At 34.6% G+C, this 14846-nt stretch overlaps 3 protein-coding genes across 3 annotated transcripts; 1 reads left to right on the top strand and 2 right to left on the bottom strand.

Annotated features, from left to right (window-relative positions):
* Window positions 1-2708: 2708 nt before the first annotated feature.
* Window positions 2709-3294, bottom strand: LOC109181149. The gene is made up of 2 exons (XM_019330904.1): window positions 3067-3294; window positions 2709-2948 (listed from the first exon to the last, which is right to left on the bottom strand). The coding sequence occupies exons 1-2, from the start codon at window positions 3292-3294 to the stop codon at window positions 2709-2711; spliced, it is 468 nt and encodes a 155-aa protein (XP_019186449.1).
* A 1913-nt stretch (window positions 3295-5207) lies between these two features.
* LOC109181148 lies at window positions 5208-5846 on the bottom strand. The gene has a single exon (XM_019330903.1). The coding sequence runs from the start codon at window positions 5844-5846 to the stop codon at window positions 5208-5210; it is 639 nt and encodes a 212-aa protein (XP_019186448.1).
* A 7297-nt stretch (window positions 5847-13143) lies between these two features.
* On the top strand, window positions 13144-14829 carry LOC109182378 (cysteine proteinase inhibitor-like). Its single transcript, XM_019332550.1, has 3 exons — window positions 13144-13371; window positions 13811-14039; window positions 14652-14829. Exons 1-3 carry the CDS (start codon window positions 13243-13245, stop codon window positions 14657-14659), a joined length of 366 nt encoding a protein of 121 aa, XP_019188095.1. The 5' UTR covers window positions 13144-13242; the 3' UTR covers window positions 14660-14829.
* Window positions 14830-14846: the final 17 nt, after the last annotated feature.

The following is a 14846-nucleotide window of genomic DNA, read 5'->3' as shown; positions in this document are numbered from 1 at the left end:
ATTTACTATAACGGGGCCACCAAAATCTAAAAACCGGCCCCGGTGGCAAAGAGCTGTTTTTTTTTTTCGAAGTATTTCATTAATTGGGTCTTCTTTAGGAATTAGGATAAAGCTAAGGTGACAATTTTTGATGTTATTGAAATGAAAAGTGATGCTGCTAGTATATACTACTACTTTCATGGATGTTATAATATACGGAGTATTCGCATTATTATTGTAATGTTACGTTAACTTTAAATATTTTAATTATTTATAAAATAATCTTAAGGATGGAATTTGATAATGTTGACTTGGATTGCTTGTCTTTTTTCTTTTTTCAATATTTTAAGAAAGTAAAGTTATTTGCCATAAAATATGGAGTATTTATACTTAAGGCAAAAATTTGCATCAGACCGTTTCACGGGTCTCATCCGTGCAGTTGTTATATCATGGACCGCGGTGCACGTGTACCGTAGTCAAAACGGCATCGTTTCTTTAAGTAAAGAAACGGCATGCCGTTACTATTAACGGAGCGCGCATTTTTGTGTGTGTTAATTAATTACTAACTAAAACTACAGTGTATATAAATTGACACTACAGTGTATCTGAACCGAAACTGACTCACGTATTATTTTATATATTATCAAATGAAACTGCAGTTATATCAAAATGATACTGTAGTTGTAGTGAAATGAAACTGCAGTTTATATAAAATGAAACTGAATAATATTTCACATATTTGAGTGTATATTGCGCAATGAAGGTGTAGTTATATCGAAATGATCATGTAGTTGTATTTTAATGAAACTATAGTGTATATAAAATAAAATTAAATAACATTTTCACATATTTGAGTGTATAAATGTCGAATGAAACTGTAGTTATATCGAAATGAAACTGTAGTTGTGTTGAACTGAAACTACAGTGTATATAAAATGAAACTGAATAACAAAGTTACTTTTTGTGAAACGAGTGCCGTTTCTTTTCATTAAACAAAACGACGTCATTTTGAAACTCGGTGCATAATCGATTATGCACCGCGGTGCACGATATAATTTGCACAATCCGTGAGCACATGTCGAATCTTTAATTAATGAAGTCAAAGATCCAACCCATTAATCAAATATTTGACTTATTAATCAAAGATTCGACCCATCTCACATATGGCAATTTATATCGTGCACCAGGGCGCGCATTGCATTGTGCGCCCTGATGCAAAACAACGTCGTTTTACATAGCTGTATAAAAAAATACACATACTTGTATAAACAAATACACATAATTGTATAAACAAACACACATAACTGTATAAAAAAATACACATAATTGTATGAACAAATACACATAATGATATAAACAAATACACATAATCACGTCGACTCTCTTCCGTGCCTCCTAAAATAACGTCGTTTTAAGAGGCGCGTGACGCACAGTACTGCGCGCGCCGTGGTACAAGATATAACGATTGGTCACATATTAAGACCCATTAAAAGGTTTCACACAAGTGTTACCTTTCACTAAATCAGATGAAGTGATATAACTGATTAAGCTTTTGGCCTTTTTGGTTATCAGCTGGTTGTTGGGTTTGAACATCTCAAAACGGTGCTTTTAGCAGCATTATTTAAATTGATCTGTGTGACCTCTGAAGCAAAGGTTCCACAGTATAGAGGAGCTATTCATTCAGATGGAAAGTTTTAAGAAGTCTTTGTAAGATCAGACTTTCCCGTATAATACATATTACACGTTAGGGTTTTAATTATGTGGTGCAATGGCAAATTATGTTGTGGAACTGTGTTCACCTGATAATGTGGACTCGATTCTAAAACTGTTCATAATTGTGAATATTGAGTTCAAAAATTATGAACATAGAATTCTACAATTAGTAGTAGGCAGAATATTAGAGAGTTCTCTCTAAAGAAAAACCCTCCATCTTGAGGGAACCTGTAGCTTCCAAATGTTGTTCCAAACAGTGCCATGGGGGTTGTAATTTCCCCTGGACTCCTGTAACCATTTTTAACCGTGTAACAACCCTTATATCCCATTCCAATACCAAATATCACCAAAATTAACATTCACCGGGATTTGCATAATTAAATCAACATCTCTAGGCACAAACATACTCACCATATCATAATTCCACACTCCCTGCTCAAAATTAATAAGATCTGCCCCTACCAAATCCAGATACTGGGCAACCTGGTTTGAATGCACATAGGGGTCTACGGGTTAGGCAATCATGGGTGCAACCAAACTTTAGTCACTCTACCATCCCCAATTCTGCGCCTACAACCTGTACGAAGTAGCTCTTGGCTAGCCATAATGCTTCTCCAAACATAACTTAGGTTTCCCCCCAAGGTAGCCTCATAAAAAGTAGTCTTGGAGAAATATCTCGCCTTAAAAATCCGGGCCATTAGAAAATCCGGGTTGGTGAGCAAACGCTACCCATGCTTCCTTAACAGAGCCAAATTAAAGTCGTGAAGGCGTTTAAAATCCATGCCCCCATGTTTCTTTGGGACACACATTCTGTCCCAGGCCATCCAATGAATCTCGTCCACCGTGCTGCTCTTACCCCACCAATATTTATTCATCAACCTTTCTAGAGAGGCCCATATAGTGACCGGTAACAGGAGGATACTCATAGTATAAGTGGGCATTGCCTGGGCCACACTTTTTAGGAGCACCTCTTTGCCAACTATAAAGAGAAGTCTCTTGTTCCAGGAACCAAACCTTTACCTTAACTTATGTTCCACATAGGAGAAAACCAATTTCCTGTTCTTGCCAATAACGAAGGGAAAGCCCAAATATTTTCCAAAATCTTCAGCTTGATCGACACCCAAAGCCAAAGCGATGGCTTCTTTAACTCCCACAACAGTGTTGCGGCTAAAAGAGATACAAGACTTATGAAAGTTGACAAATTGCCCCGAAAGCTGTTCATAAACCTCCAAGCAACGGTTTATTTCCATAGTCTCCTGTAAATTCGCCTTAAAAAATAAAAGGCTATCATCTGCAAAAAAAAAAAAAAAAAAAAAAAGTGGGACACAGGCGGGCCCCCCGCGCCACTCTACAGCCATAAATCAAACTTCTCGCCTGGGCATCTTGCAATGATAGTGACAAACCCTCCGCATAAATGATAAATAAGTAGGGTGACAAAGGATCGCCCTGCCTTAGGCCCCTTGTAGGATTAATCACTTCACTTGGCTTTCCATCCATAAGAACCCTATATCTGATAGTCTGAACACATAACATAATCAGCTTGACCCATCTTACATCAAAATCCAAACCCAACAGCATTCGCTCAACAAATGGCCACTCCATCCTATCATATAGGCTTTGGCGATATCCAACTTTAAGGCTGCCCACCCTACCTGACCCAACTGCTTCCTCCTAAGATAGTGACTTACCTCAGAAGCAATGAGGATGTTATCTAAGATCAATCTACCCGGAAGAAAGGCACTTTGAGACTCATAAATAATACCTTCCAAAAGCGGCTTCATTCGGTTAGCAATCATCTTGGCCATAATTTTGTACACAACATTGCACAAAGCAATTAGCCTCAAATCAAAAACTAACTCCGGGGAAACCTTCTTAGGTATTAACACAATATTTGCATCATTCAATCACTACTGGAAATTATGGAATTTCCGACCACCTGAAAGTGATCTTAAATCAAGTCAAAAACCTTGTTCCGACCACTTTTGGTATTCGGAAAAACCTTTGTTGCTATTTCCGACCACTTTTTGGTATCAACTTGATTTAAGATCACTTTCAAGTGGTCAGAAATTCCATAATTTCCAGTAGTGAATTCTAACGGGAAGGAAGATTGAGATAAACAAGTAAGCACAAAATCAGTAACATCCCTACCAATAAGATCCTAGAAGGATTGGTAGAAACATATCCATTTATCATTTGTGCAATACAAACTTTGTTGTTCACATACAATAAGAGGTAAAATAAAACATAACCAGAGAACTTGGCATCATGGGATCAAATAAAATAGTCAGTACCTAAGTAGTCCACTCAGAATATATATTGGTTTCTCGCAATCATTCTGAAGTCCCGTCGATGACACTTTGCAGGTGATCCTAACGTCCAATCATGGCACGGACGGCACGGGTGTCGTCGTCCCCTCGTCGCAATCAATTGCCAGTGGTCAGGTCGTCGATCGGCCAGCAGCGGTGCAGATGCCATGAGCGATTTTTGGTGTAGTCACTGTCGCCGAAGTCTCAAGCGGTGCTCACCGTCGCCTCCTGTTGGTGCCAAAACATGGCAGTGCCTCTACTTGCCAAGGGGACACATACAACACCGGCGCCGACAAAAACAATGAACTAATTAACCATCATGCACGGGTGATGCAAGCTGTTTGGCCTGAAACTTGATAAACCAAGAAAGTTTCCTCCCCATTTTTTTACTAGACATACATTCATCAGAACAATCTACTGATAACATGTTGTAATATTGTGGTCTCTTGTATGAAACTTGTGTTCATTGTATGCTGAAAATTGTGATCAAACTATTACAAAGAAGGAGAGAGAAGAGAAAGAACATATGCTTACCCTTTTCTATTAATCACTGAACGTGTATATCTCCCTGATCCGAGATAACCATATACAAGTGGGATAATGGCTACATAAATAGTTATATTATTTACAACAAATACAAATTTTAAACATGCAATAATCCAAATCCAAGATTAATAAAATTAAACAAGAAATTACACTTCTCTAGTAAAAATTAAAATCACAACTTTGGTTTTCTGATCCACCATTGTTTATGTTGCATGTTTTGCTGATAATGAAAGTTAAGTTCTTGTTTTTGAAAAAATAAAATAAAAATCACAACTAAATAATTAAACATCAAAAGTACAAATTTAACTAAAACTATTAATTTCACCAATTTAACTAAAACTATTAAACAATCTTGAGATTAAAGAACTTAACAAAATGCATAATTATATCAAAATGAAATAAAATCGTTTATTAATTTAATGAAATTATAGTTTGCTGACAGACAAACAAACATGTATCTTTTTTTTCAAAAACAAACAAACAAACATACATGTATCTTAAAGACTTAAATTATATATATATATATATATATATATATATATATATATATATATATATATATATATATATATATATATATATATATATATATATATATATATATATATAATAATGGAGTTCAATTTTTCCCGCGCAAAAGATAAATTAAAAAATATAGAAATTTCATAGCTTGAGAGTCAAGTCCAGTTCTCCATCCTCCATATCCTTGTTGATTTCTGGAGCATTCATTGGATTGGAGTTGATAACAATGGGACCTGCAAGCCTGCTAGCGGGGACTGGAAAGCTGTTTCTGCCGGGGATACTCATCGCCGGCAGCCTACTGCGCAGTGAGCTGGTTTCAGGTGGAAATGGATAAGCATAGGGCTGCCTGCCGGTTGGAATCAACGGCGAGGAAATGGAATTGCCGGGCAGGAAATACGGCGGGGTTGCAGCGGGAGCCTGGTACGAGTAGTTCACCTGGACGCCGCCGCCGGGAAGTGGAGGAAACCCAGCCAAAGGAGAGCACAGAAAATGAGGGTGCAAGAAGTCATAGTCCATGAACCCACCACGGCGGCCACTCCTATTCCCATTTTTCTCCATCCGGTGCGCGTTCTGGTGCCCTCCCAAAGCCTGCTTGGTACTGAACTTCTTATCGCAGTATTTGCAGCAAAAGTCCAGCCTCACCCTCACCGCCGCCGCATGCGGCGCCGGATCAGCTTGTTCTCCGGACTGCCCGCCCGCTGCACCAACCTGCAGATCATCCTCACCCACTTCATGAACCTTGATCAGCTCCTCGATCTCCGCAATCGCCTCCGCCGCCATTGTCAATCGCCGTCGCAACCAAGGTCGGAGATAAATTAAGATGTACGAGGTAGCGTAGAGTACGTGCTGGATTTATACTAGAAGAAAGTGGAAAATTGTAATTTATGCCCCTCCATGATATTTCAATTATCAATGTTACTCCTGAATTATTAATAATGTAAATGTTGTTCCTCAATTTTAAAAACAATACATATATTGCCCCTCCCGTATTGTACCGTTCGAAAAATTGAGGGGCAATATTTACATTACGGGGGACACTATATGAACCGTTTTGAAAATTGAGGTATAATATTTACACCACTAATAATTTAAGAATGACATTAATAATTAGTATATTATGGAGGGACATAAATTATAATTTTTCCTTAGAAGAAATATCACATTATTGTCGTTTTATTATTATTATTATTATTATTATTATTAGTATTATTATTATTCCTTCTCCCCTAACATAGTAATCATATGCTTTTAAGGGAATTTCAAAACAATATATATTCAAAAATTTTTACTATAACGTTACACGTAAAAAAAGCTGTATTAATCATCAAAATAGAAATTAAAGCGACAGACTGACTAATATGTCAATAATTTTTTTAAAGGTGTACAATCAACATTTACTTATCACTTTCTGTTTAGAAAATACGACATTGTAACATCTTTTTAAAGTAAGATTGGTATATACACTATTACGGATTTATCCTATTTATGGAAAATAGGTACGGCATAAATATGTTTGTTAGGAATATCTTCACTCTTGCACACCTTAATTAGTATTGGGGATAAATAATGGTCTGAACTTGTACTAATATTATGTCTAGAAATTTAAGTATGTATATTTATAACTATATGGTTAAAGCGCTTAAAATAGATAGCATTTCAGGTTTTCTTAATTTGTACCTTAATTAATTTCTTGTTCATACTGACTTTGTTATTACTCTTTTGAGTTAATACATGCTAGCTGTTTATTGCTTTCAAAAAAAAAAAATTCGTGTTCATACTCTCCCGAGTATCCCCATAAATATTTTACGGTATATTATTGGATTTTTCCTACAAATTTTTAGATTGAATAATCCTAAAATATATGGAAATTAGATTTATTTATATTGGTGCTAAATCTGGTGTTATAAGGATCCTCAACAAGAATACAATGAATGCACATTAGCTGTAGAATTTGGTTTGGATTGTGATATATATATCCCATTTTAAGTTATAAATTTATAATTTACATATTAATTGATTCTATACTTAATTAGGTATTGAATATATGAAGTCATTTTCAACTTTAGTCTTTAATTAATAAAATAATAACTATCCCTACTAAAAAAAATAATAATAATAACTATATTTGCCAATTAATACTTAAACAGAAGCGTGTTGTAGTTAGAGACGTCAAAATGAGATTTGCTTGTCAGCCCGACCCGGCCCGCCTCTGATTTAGGTAGAGAATGAATTTCGGAAATAGTAGCCCGCCAAGGAGTGGGTTTTTTTTTTGCCCGCCCCGCCCTAGGCTTGCGGGCCTGACAGCCTGCTCACCACTTATTTAAAAATTATATATATATATATATATATATATATATATATATATATATATATATATATATATATATATATATATATATATATATTTATTTATTTATTTATTTATTTATTTATTTATTTATTATTATTATTATTATTATTATTATTTTTCTGTCCAAAAAAATTATGTTTGATGTAATCAAAAAAATAAATTTATAAAGGAAAAATTGTAAAAAATACTCATCTATAATATGTCAATTATCAATGTCACCCCTGAATTATGAGTGGTGTAAATGTTGCCCCTCAATTATCAAAACGGTGCACATGTAGCCCCTCCCGTAACGGACACGTGGTTCCCCATTAGTGTACGACACCGTTAAGTCGGAGTAAATATGTAATTTAGTTGTTTTTTCCCTCCCTCGATTCGAAGTACCAGCGATGGACAGCGCTGGGGAACCACAGGTCAGTTACGGGAGGGGCTATATGTGCACCATTTTGATAATTGAGGAGCAACATTTACACTACTCATAATTCAGGGGTGACATTGACAATTGGCATATTATAGAGGGACATGTTTTACAATTTTCCCATTTATAAATTTAGAAAAAATACTTCTTGGATTACTCATTGTCTTTTATGATAGTGTCAAATTTTGTTGACCATCGATAATTCAATCTTATTTATGTGAAATATAAAGGTTAAAAGATATACAAATTCTTATCTGTAAGTCATTTTCCTTTATTACTTTGATTAATTTTATCGGTATATGAACTTTGTCAATTCGATTTATGATTAAAGATTTTAATAAATTTTGATTTTCAATTAATCCAGTTTGAAGATTAAAAATTCATTGCATTAACCAAATTATAAATAAATAAATATATAAAATAAAAGTTTGGTTAATTGGACTAACTAAAATATAATTCGGTTTGATTAATAATTTCACCAAAATGAAAATTCAGTTTCTATTAGGGTCCGTTTGGAAAGCAAGAAAATGACTTCTGGAAAATAAGTCATTTTTCGAAAAATATTTTCCTTTTCCAGTGTTTGGTTGCATTTGGAAAACTGTTTTGGTATTTTTGGTTCATTTTCTGAAAAATAAGTAGAATGGTATAATTAAATATTTTAATTATTTTATTTAGAATAAAATATATATTTTAAATGTTTAGAACTAAAAAAAAAAAAAAAAAAAAAAAAAAAATCATTCTGGTTTCCGGCAGAACCCAGTTCCGCCGGAAGCTAAATAAAAAAATAAAAAAAAATAATGAAATAGCAAATGGCGGAAAATGACTTCCGCCAAAATTTTGCGGAAGTCATTTTCCACCAAATTGAGCACATTTTCCCCAGTCAACGAAAAATGAATTCCGTTGACTGAATTTTCCAAGTCCAGCCAAACACCAAAAATCTGAAAAATGATTTCCAGAAATCATTTTTCGGGTTTCCAAACACAGCCTTAATTCATTTCAAAATTGTTCTCAAAAAAAAAAAAAAAATTCATTTCAAAATCGATGTTTGATAGACATTAACCTTGACTATTTCATCATTTACAAACTAATAATTTTATCTTTTAACTCTTCGATTTCACAGAGATATAAATTAAATATAAATAATTTAGTAATGAGTAATTAAATTTGGAATTATTTTTTAAAGCTAATGACAAAATACGATAACATCAATGGCTAAATATAAAAATATAACTATAATTGAAGATCAAATATGGAATTAATCTATTATGTTATAATATCTTATTATAGTATAAAAGATTTGGTATGCTTTCATTATTCGTTACGAGTATTTAATTTGTCTATTTTTGTAGATTTTTTATAATAATATTAAATGGTTTACATTCATTAAATATACAACTTATATTCGATACTATTAAATTAATTAACATAATGTTAAATAGTGTTTATAGAAATCAATTTTCATTTATCGAATTGGTATAAAATTCCATTTGAGGAGTCAATTTACAATTTTGGGTAGCAACGGGGTTCCTGTAAAAGAAAAAAAAAAAAAAAACTTATTCCCTTTAGAATATGTCTATTGAGACTCGAAATAAGGCAATTTTTTTTTGAAATTTTCCGCCCTAGTGAATGGCAGTATTTTTTTTTTTTTTTTTTAAAAATCCGTTGTTCAAAAATATACATAATGTTATACTAGAATACACATAATTGTATACATGAATGTACATAATTATATAACAAAATATACATACTCTTTTTAAAAGATAATACACATAATCTAACATAATACATAATAAACATAAACTTTTAACATAATACACATCAACTCTTAACATAATACACACAAATTTTCTGATTCGGATGTACATAATTGTATAAAAAGAATGTACATAATTGTATAAAAAATGTACATAACTGTATGAACAAATACACATAATTTTGTGAACAAATACACATAATCACAGCAACTTCCTACCGCGCCTCCCAAAATAACTCCAAAACAACGTCGTTTTGGGAGGCGCGCGGCGCACAGTGCTACGCGCGCCGTGGTGTAGGGTAAAACGATTGCTCGAAATAATTGAGAATTTGAGATGTTTGCTCAATTACTATTGGAAAATACCAAGTGGCTTATGATCCATTGGTATTTAATTGTTTCATTAGGTAGGAGGTTTTAGGTTTGAGCTGCTTTGTAATAAAAATTATAATATGGAAAATACTAAACACCCTTAGACTTGATGTGTTAACATATTTTATGTCTTTAATTTATTTATAAATACATAATCTCTTAACTTGCAATATATAACTTGAATGTTATTTTATACCAGTGCCCACAATTTATTAATTACAGATCAGACATATAACATGAATTTTATTTTTGACCAGTATCCACAATGCAAGGTGAACCTTTGTCCATGGTATAATTTAAAAATAGAAAAATTATTATAGCATGGACAAGGTTGACCATTGACATAAGGTAAATTTTTTATATATTAGAAGTACATTTTTAATACACTAAAATTTCATTTTTAAGGTACATTATTTGAATATTGAAAATTAATTATTTGATAATATACAAAATATGGAGTAATAAACTTTCAGCACACAAATTATGTACCTTCAATATATTAAATATGAACATTTATTCACGATCCACACTATAACATGACGTTTGGTTCACTGTAATTTAGCTGTAGTTGAATTGCAATTCAGTGAATGTCTCAATTGCATTGTTTGGTTGGAGGGAATTGCAATTCCCTCCTTTTGTTGAATTGCAACAATTCAATGAATTTGAGAAAGGAAAAAACATATGAAATGACATTACTACCCTTGGTTGTTATTACTATTATTATTACACAAGGATATTTTAGTCTTTATACCACTTATTTCCTTCTCAATTCCAATAATTCTATTTCTCTCTACCAAACAACGTAATTTGAATTCCAACTTTATTCCCACCTTATTCTTTTTCCACCGAATTACAATTCATTTTCCCCCTAATTACTTCCTTCCAACCAAACAGTTAAAGGGCTTGTTTGGCATCAATGGTTAGCAGATATCAGATAACGGGTTTGACCAGCAGATTGTATCAGCAATTTGTAAAAAGATGTTTGATAAAATTTAACTGTTTAGATTAGCGGTTAATATATAAAATGAACTAAAAGGACATTATTATTATTATTATTATTATTATTATTATTATTTATTTATTTATTTTTTATTATTATTATGTAATAATAAAATAATAGAGTTTTTTCCCAAAATTGTCCTCGACTATCGCTCATTCTTAATTTTGTATTTCGACTTTCAATTGCACCCAATGTGGTCTCTTAACTTTTAAAAATTACCCCAAATTAGTCATCCGTTAAAAAATACCCCAATATGGGAATGTTCACTGCGATCCTCTAGCATCAACTATCTGACGCGCGGATCGCCTGTCGGTCATCACCATCCTTCGCAAAAGCAACAGTCTCTTCAATGTTGCGGAGATCGCCACTAATAGAAAATCTGTTGAAGACTCACAGAGTTGTGGCGACGGGGGGACATGGAGTGGACACAAAACCGGCAATTCATACAATCATGCGCTCTTCTCCGAGCCTACGAAGGGCGAGTTAGTTCCTGCGGCAAGCCATTTGTTGGAGGACGATGCGGGAGCCGTCGACGTTGTTCTACGAGGCAACGACAAAGCAAATCTAGGAGAGGAAGAGCGATTGGGCTTACTCGAAGCCTATCGTCGACCTAGATCAATGTTGCAAAAATCGCGCCTAGGCGCTAGGCGCCATTGCGCCGCCGCGAGGAACAGCCTCTGCGGCCGGCCGCCTAACCGGCCGGTTTGGCGGTTCGGCGTTTTTTTTTTTTTAAATGTCGGAAAAGTTTCGGAATGCATAACTTTTGACTCGGTTGTCCGTTTTGGTCAATTTTTTTTTTCAAATCGCGTATTTTTTTTTCAAATCGCGTTTTGGTCCACTAATTTCTCAAAAAAATGCTTCTTTAGCTCTTAATTTTAGTTTTTTTATGTATTTAGATGGTTTAAACAATCTTTTGAACACTTTTACAACCACTTTCATAAATAGTTTCTAAGAAATAACTATGGAAACCTTATATTTTATTACTAAATTTTAAAAATTTTAAATTTTTATTTTATTTTTAATTTAAAAAAAAAAAAAAATCGGCGCCTAGGCGCCCCCTTGGCGCCTAGGGGGCGCCTAGTGTGTTTTGCAACATTGACCTAGATCTCATATGGAGCTTAGCTTTCACCATAGTCTTGATCTCTGCATGTTGAAAAATCTAACAACTGGTGGTGAAAAGGGCCATGCAAACTCAGACGCTGCATGCGGACGAATATAAGTCATGGGTAGTGCGCATTGCGCTAGAGTGCGAGAAACGAACGGACAAGGACAAGATTAAGTTCTTGGACAGGGCGATCTGGTCCCTGTTTTGCATTTGGAAGAAGATCATAAAAGTTACATGGTAGTTGATCGTGGTAGTCATGTTAGACCAGAAGTAGATAGCACGCTCGAGCCTATACAACCGCTCTTAACAATAAGACCAATGATGTATTTAATTAACCCGTGAGTCCGAGTTATTAAATCCGATAAATAAATGAAATAATAAATGGATAGCCAAGATAAAATAATGGTGAAAAAAATATATGTCGCAGGACAATTTTGTATTGATAGTGAAATTGTAAGTGGATTACAAGGTGGGATTGAATGCAATGTATACCTAGACCAAGTAAATGAAGATGAGGATGCTATAATAATTGTACCATGCTTATTTATATAGAATAAATTCTAACTAACATGCTAAATTCACGATGAGCCATAAGACTAAGTCAAGCCCTATGAGTGAGCCGCAAGACTAAGTCAAGGCCCATTATTCTGAGTCGGAGGCCGGCTTCAAACTCAACTTGAGCCACTCGGACCATCTTCTTGGATTGCTCGAGTTATGCTCAGTCGTTATATCATGGACCGTGGTGCAAGTACACCGCGGTTGAAACGGCGCCGTTAGTTTTAACGGAGCGCGCATTTTCATATATTTGAGTCTATAAATATCGAATGAAGCTATTGTTATATCAAAATAAAACTATAATTGTGTTGAATCGAAACTGCAGTGTATACAAAATGAAACTGAATAACAGAGTTATTTTTGCGGAAGAGTGCGGAACGACAATAAACAGATACCATTTATTTTCATTAAACAAAACGACATCGTTTTAGTTTGCGATGCATAATCAATTATGCACAGCGGTGCACCATATAATTTGTCCGTTATGCACTCCCGGACCCTATTATTATTGTCTGGCCATTTCCAATATATCCATCACATTATAAGTTCAATTCTTCTCTCTGCTTTGTTCTACTTTGCCTACTGAGGATCTTCCGATTAGGGTTTTCAGCTGAGAGCAAGTGATACAAATGAGGAGCAGCACAACTCCCTCTGCTGGGCCTCTTCTGGGCGGACTATACAACTATAAGGGGAACCCAAACGATGGAAAAGTATCGAGCCTTGGTCGATTCGCTGTGTTGGAGCACAACAAAAAACAGGTACTTTTATTTTTTGTTTTTTGTTTTTTTTTTTTGTTTTTTCGTTTAATAATTGCCGTCCTATTGTTTTGACTGCTTGAAAATGTTTCTTTTTTTATTTTTATTTTTATAAGGATTAGTGTTTGATTCATAGTTTCATGTGGTGTTATGCGTTTTAGATGTTGAGTGTTACATTAAGAAATTCTTTTTTGAGTAAACCCGCGTCCACTATTTGAGTGTGTTCATAGGGTAAATTCCCAGTTAGTGGCAATCACTATTGGAGTGTGTACAGGTAAACCCTGTCTTGTGACCTTAAATGACAAAGGATCCTTATAAACCAACCTAGTTTGTCTATAGCTTATGGGCTCAAACCAAGAAGGTCAATAGATCACTCCGCTAGGAATATAACTTGTAACTTTAAGAAATTCCTTGGTATTAAGGATGCTTGTATTATGAACAGAATGCCCTTCTTGAGTTTGGGCGAGTTGTCAGTGCCAAACAGCAGGTTGTTGCTGGTATGATGTATCATCTTACTTTGGAGGTGATTGATGCTGGTAAGAAAAGGATGTATGAAGCTAAAGTTTGTGAGCAGTCATGGATGAGCTTCAAAGAGTTGCATGAATTCAAGCGTGTCCATGAGGTCTCTTCATTTACTTCATTTACCACCTCTGACCTTGGCATCAAACAAGGTAATTAATTGTAAAGCTTCTTATGTACAGAACAGGGATTTCTTGTTCGAGGTTATGTGTTTGCTCGATTCTGATTGCATTAGTGTCTCTTATCTATTTGTTACTTATTACTTGCTAAGCTTCTTGTATGTTTGCTCCATGGTGAATATTAAGTTAAAGTTTGTGTGAAGCCATGGATGAGCTTCAAACAGTTGCATGAATCCAAGCGTGCCCATGAGGTCCCTTCATTTACCACCTCTGACATTGGCATCAAACAAAGGTAATTAATTGTAAAGCTTCTTATGTACAGAACAGGGATTTCTTGTTCGAGGTTATGTGTTTGCGTTAAATCAGATGGACATGATCTAGTGGTCCACGATGCTGCACATTATGCTGTGCAAACCATCGAGCAGAGGTCTAACTCTTTGAATCCCTATGAACTTCTACATATCCTTTTGGCCAAGGCAAAGGTAGGCAGATTTTGCTTTGAATTGTGACGTTAAGCTATGCACTTACTCTCTACTCCCTCGTTCTGTCTGTCTGCCTGCCATGTATATGCATTTCTATTTTCTACAATCTACTCCCACAGAAAGTCTTGAAAACAGCTGATTATGCCGTGTTCACGGAATGCAGGTAATTGAGAATTACGTCAAGTTTGAATTGCTCTTGAAAGTCAGAAGGGGGATCAAGGAAGAGAAGTTTAAGGTTATTCTGAGTATGAACATCGAGGGAAAGTTTTACTTGGATCATATGGAGCAAGACTACTCATGAATACTTACTAGTTCAATAATGTCGAGCATCACCTGCTACTCTATCAATCAGTGTTGC

This window comes from Ipomoea nil, unplaced genomic scaffold (genome assembly GCF_001879475.1).
Source record: "Ipomoea nil cultivar Tokyo-kokei standard unplaced genomic scaffold, Asagao_1.1 scaffold1043, whole genome shotgun sequence".
NCBI classification, from domain to species: domain Eukaryota; kingdom Viridiplantae; phylum Streptophyta; class Magnoliopsida; order Solanales; family Convolvulaceae; genus Ipomoea; species Ipomoea nil.
This window is presented reverse-complemented; position numbering and strand designations above follow the sequence as displayed.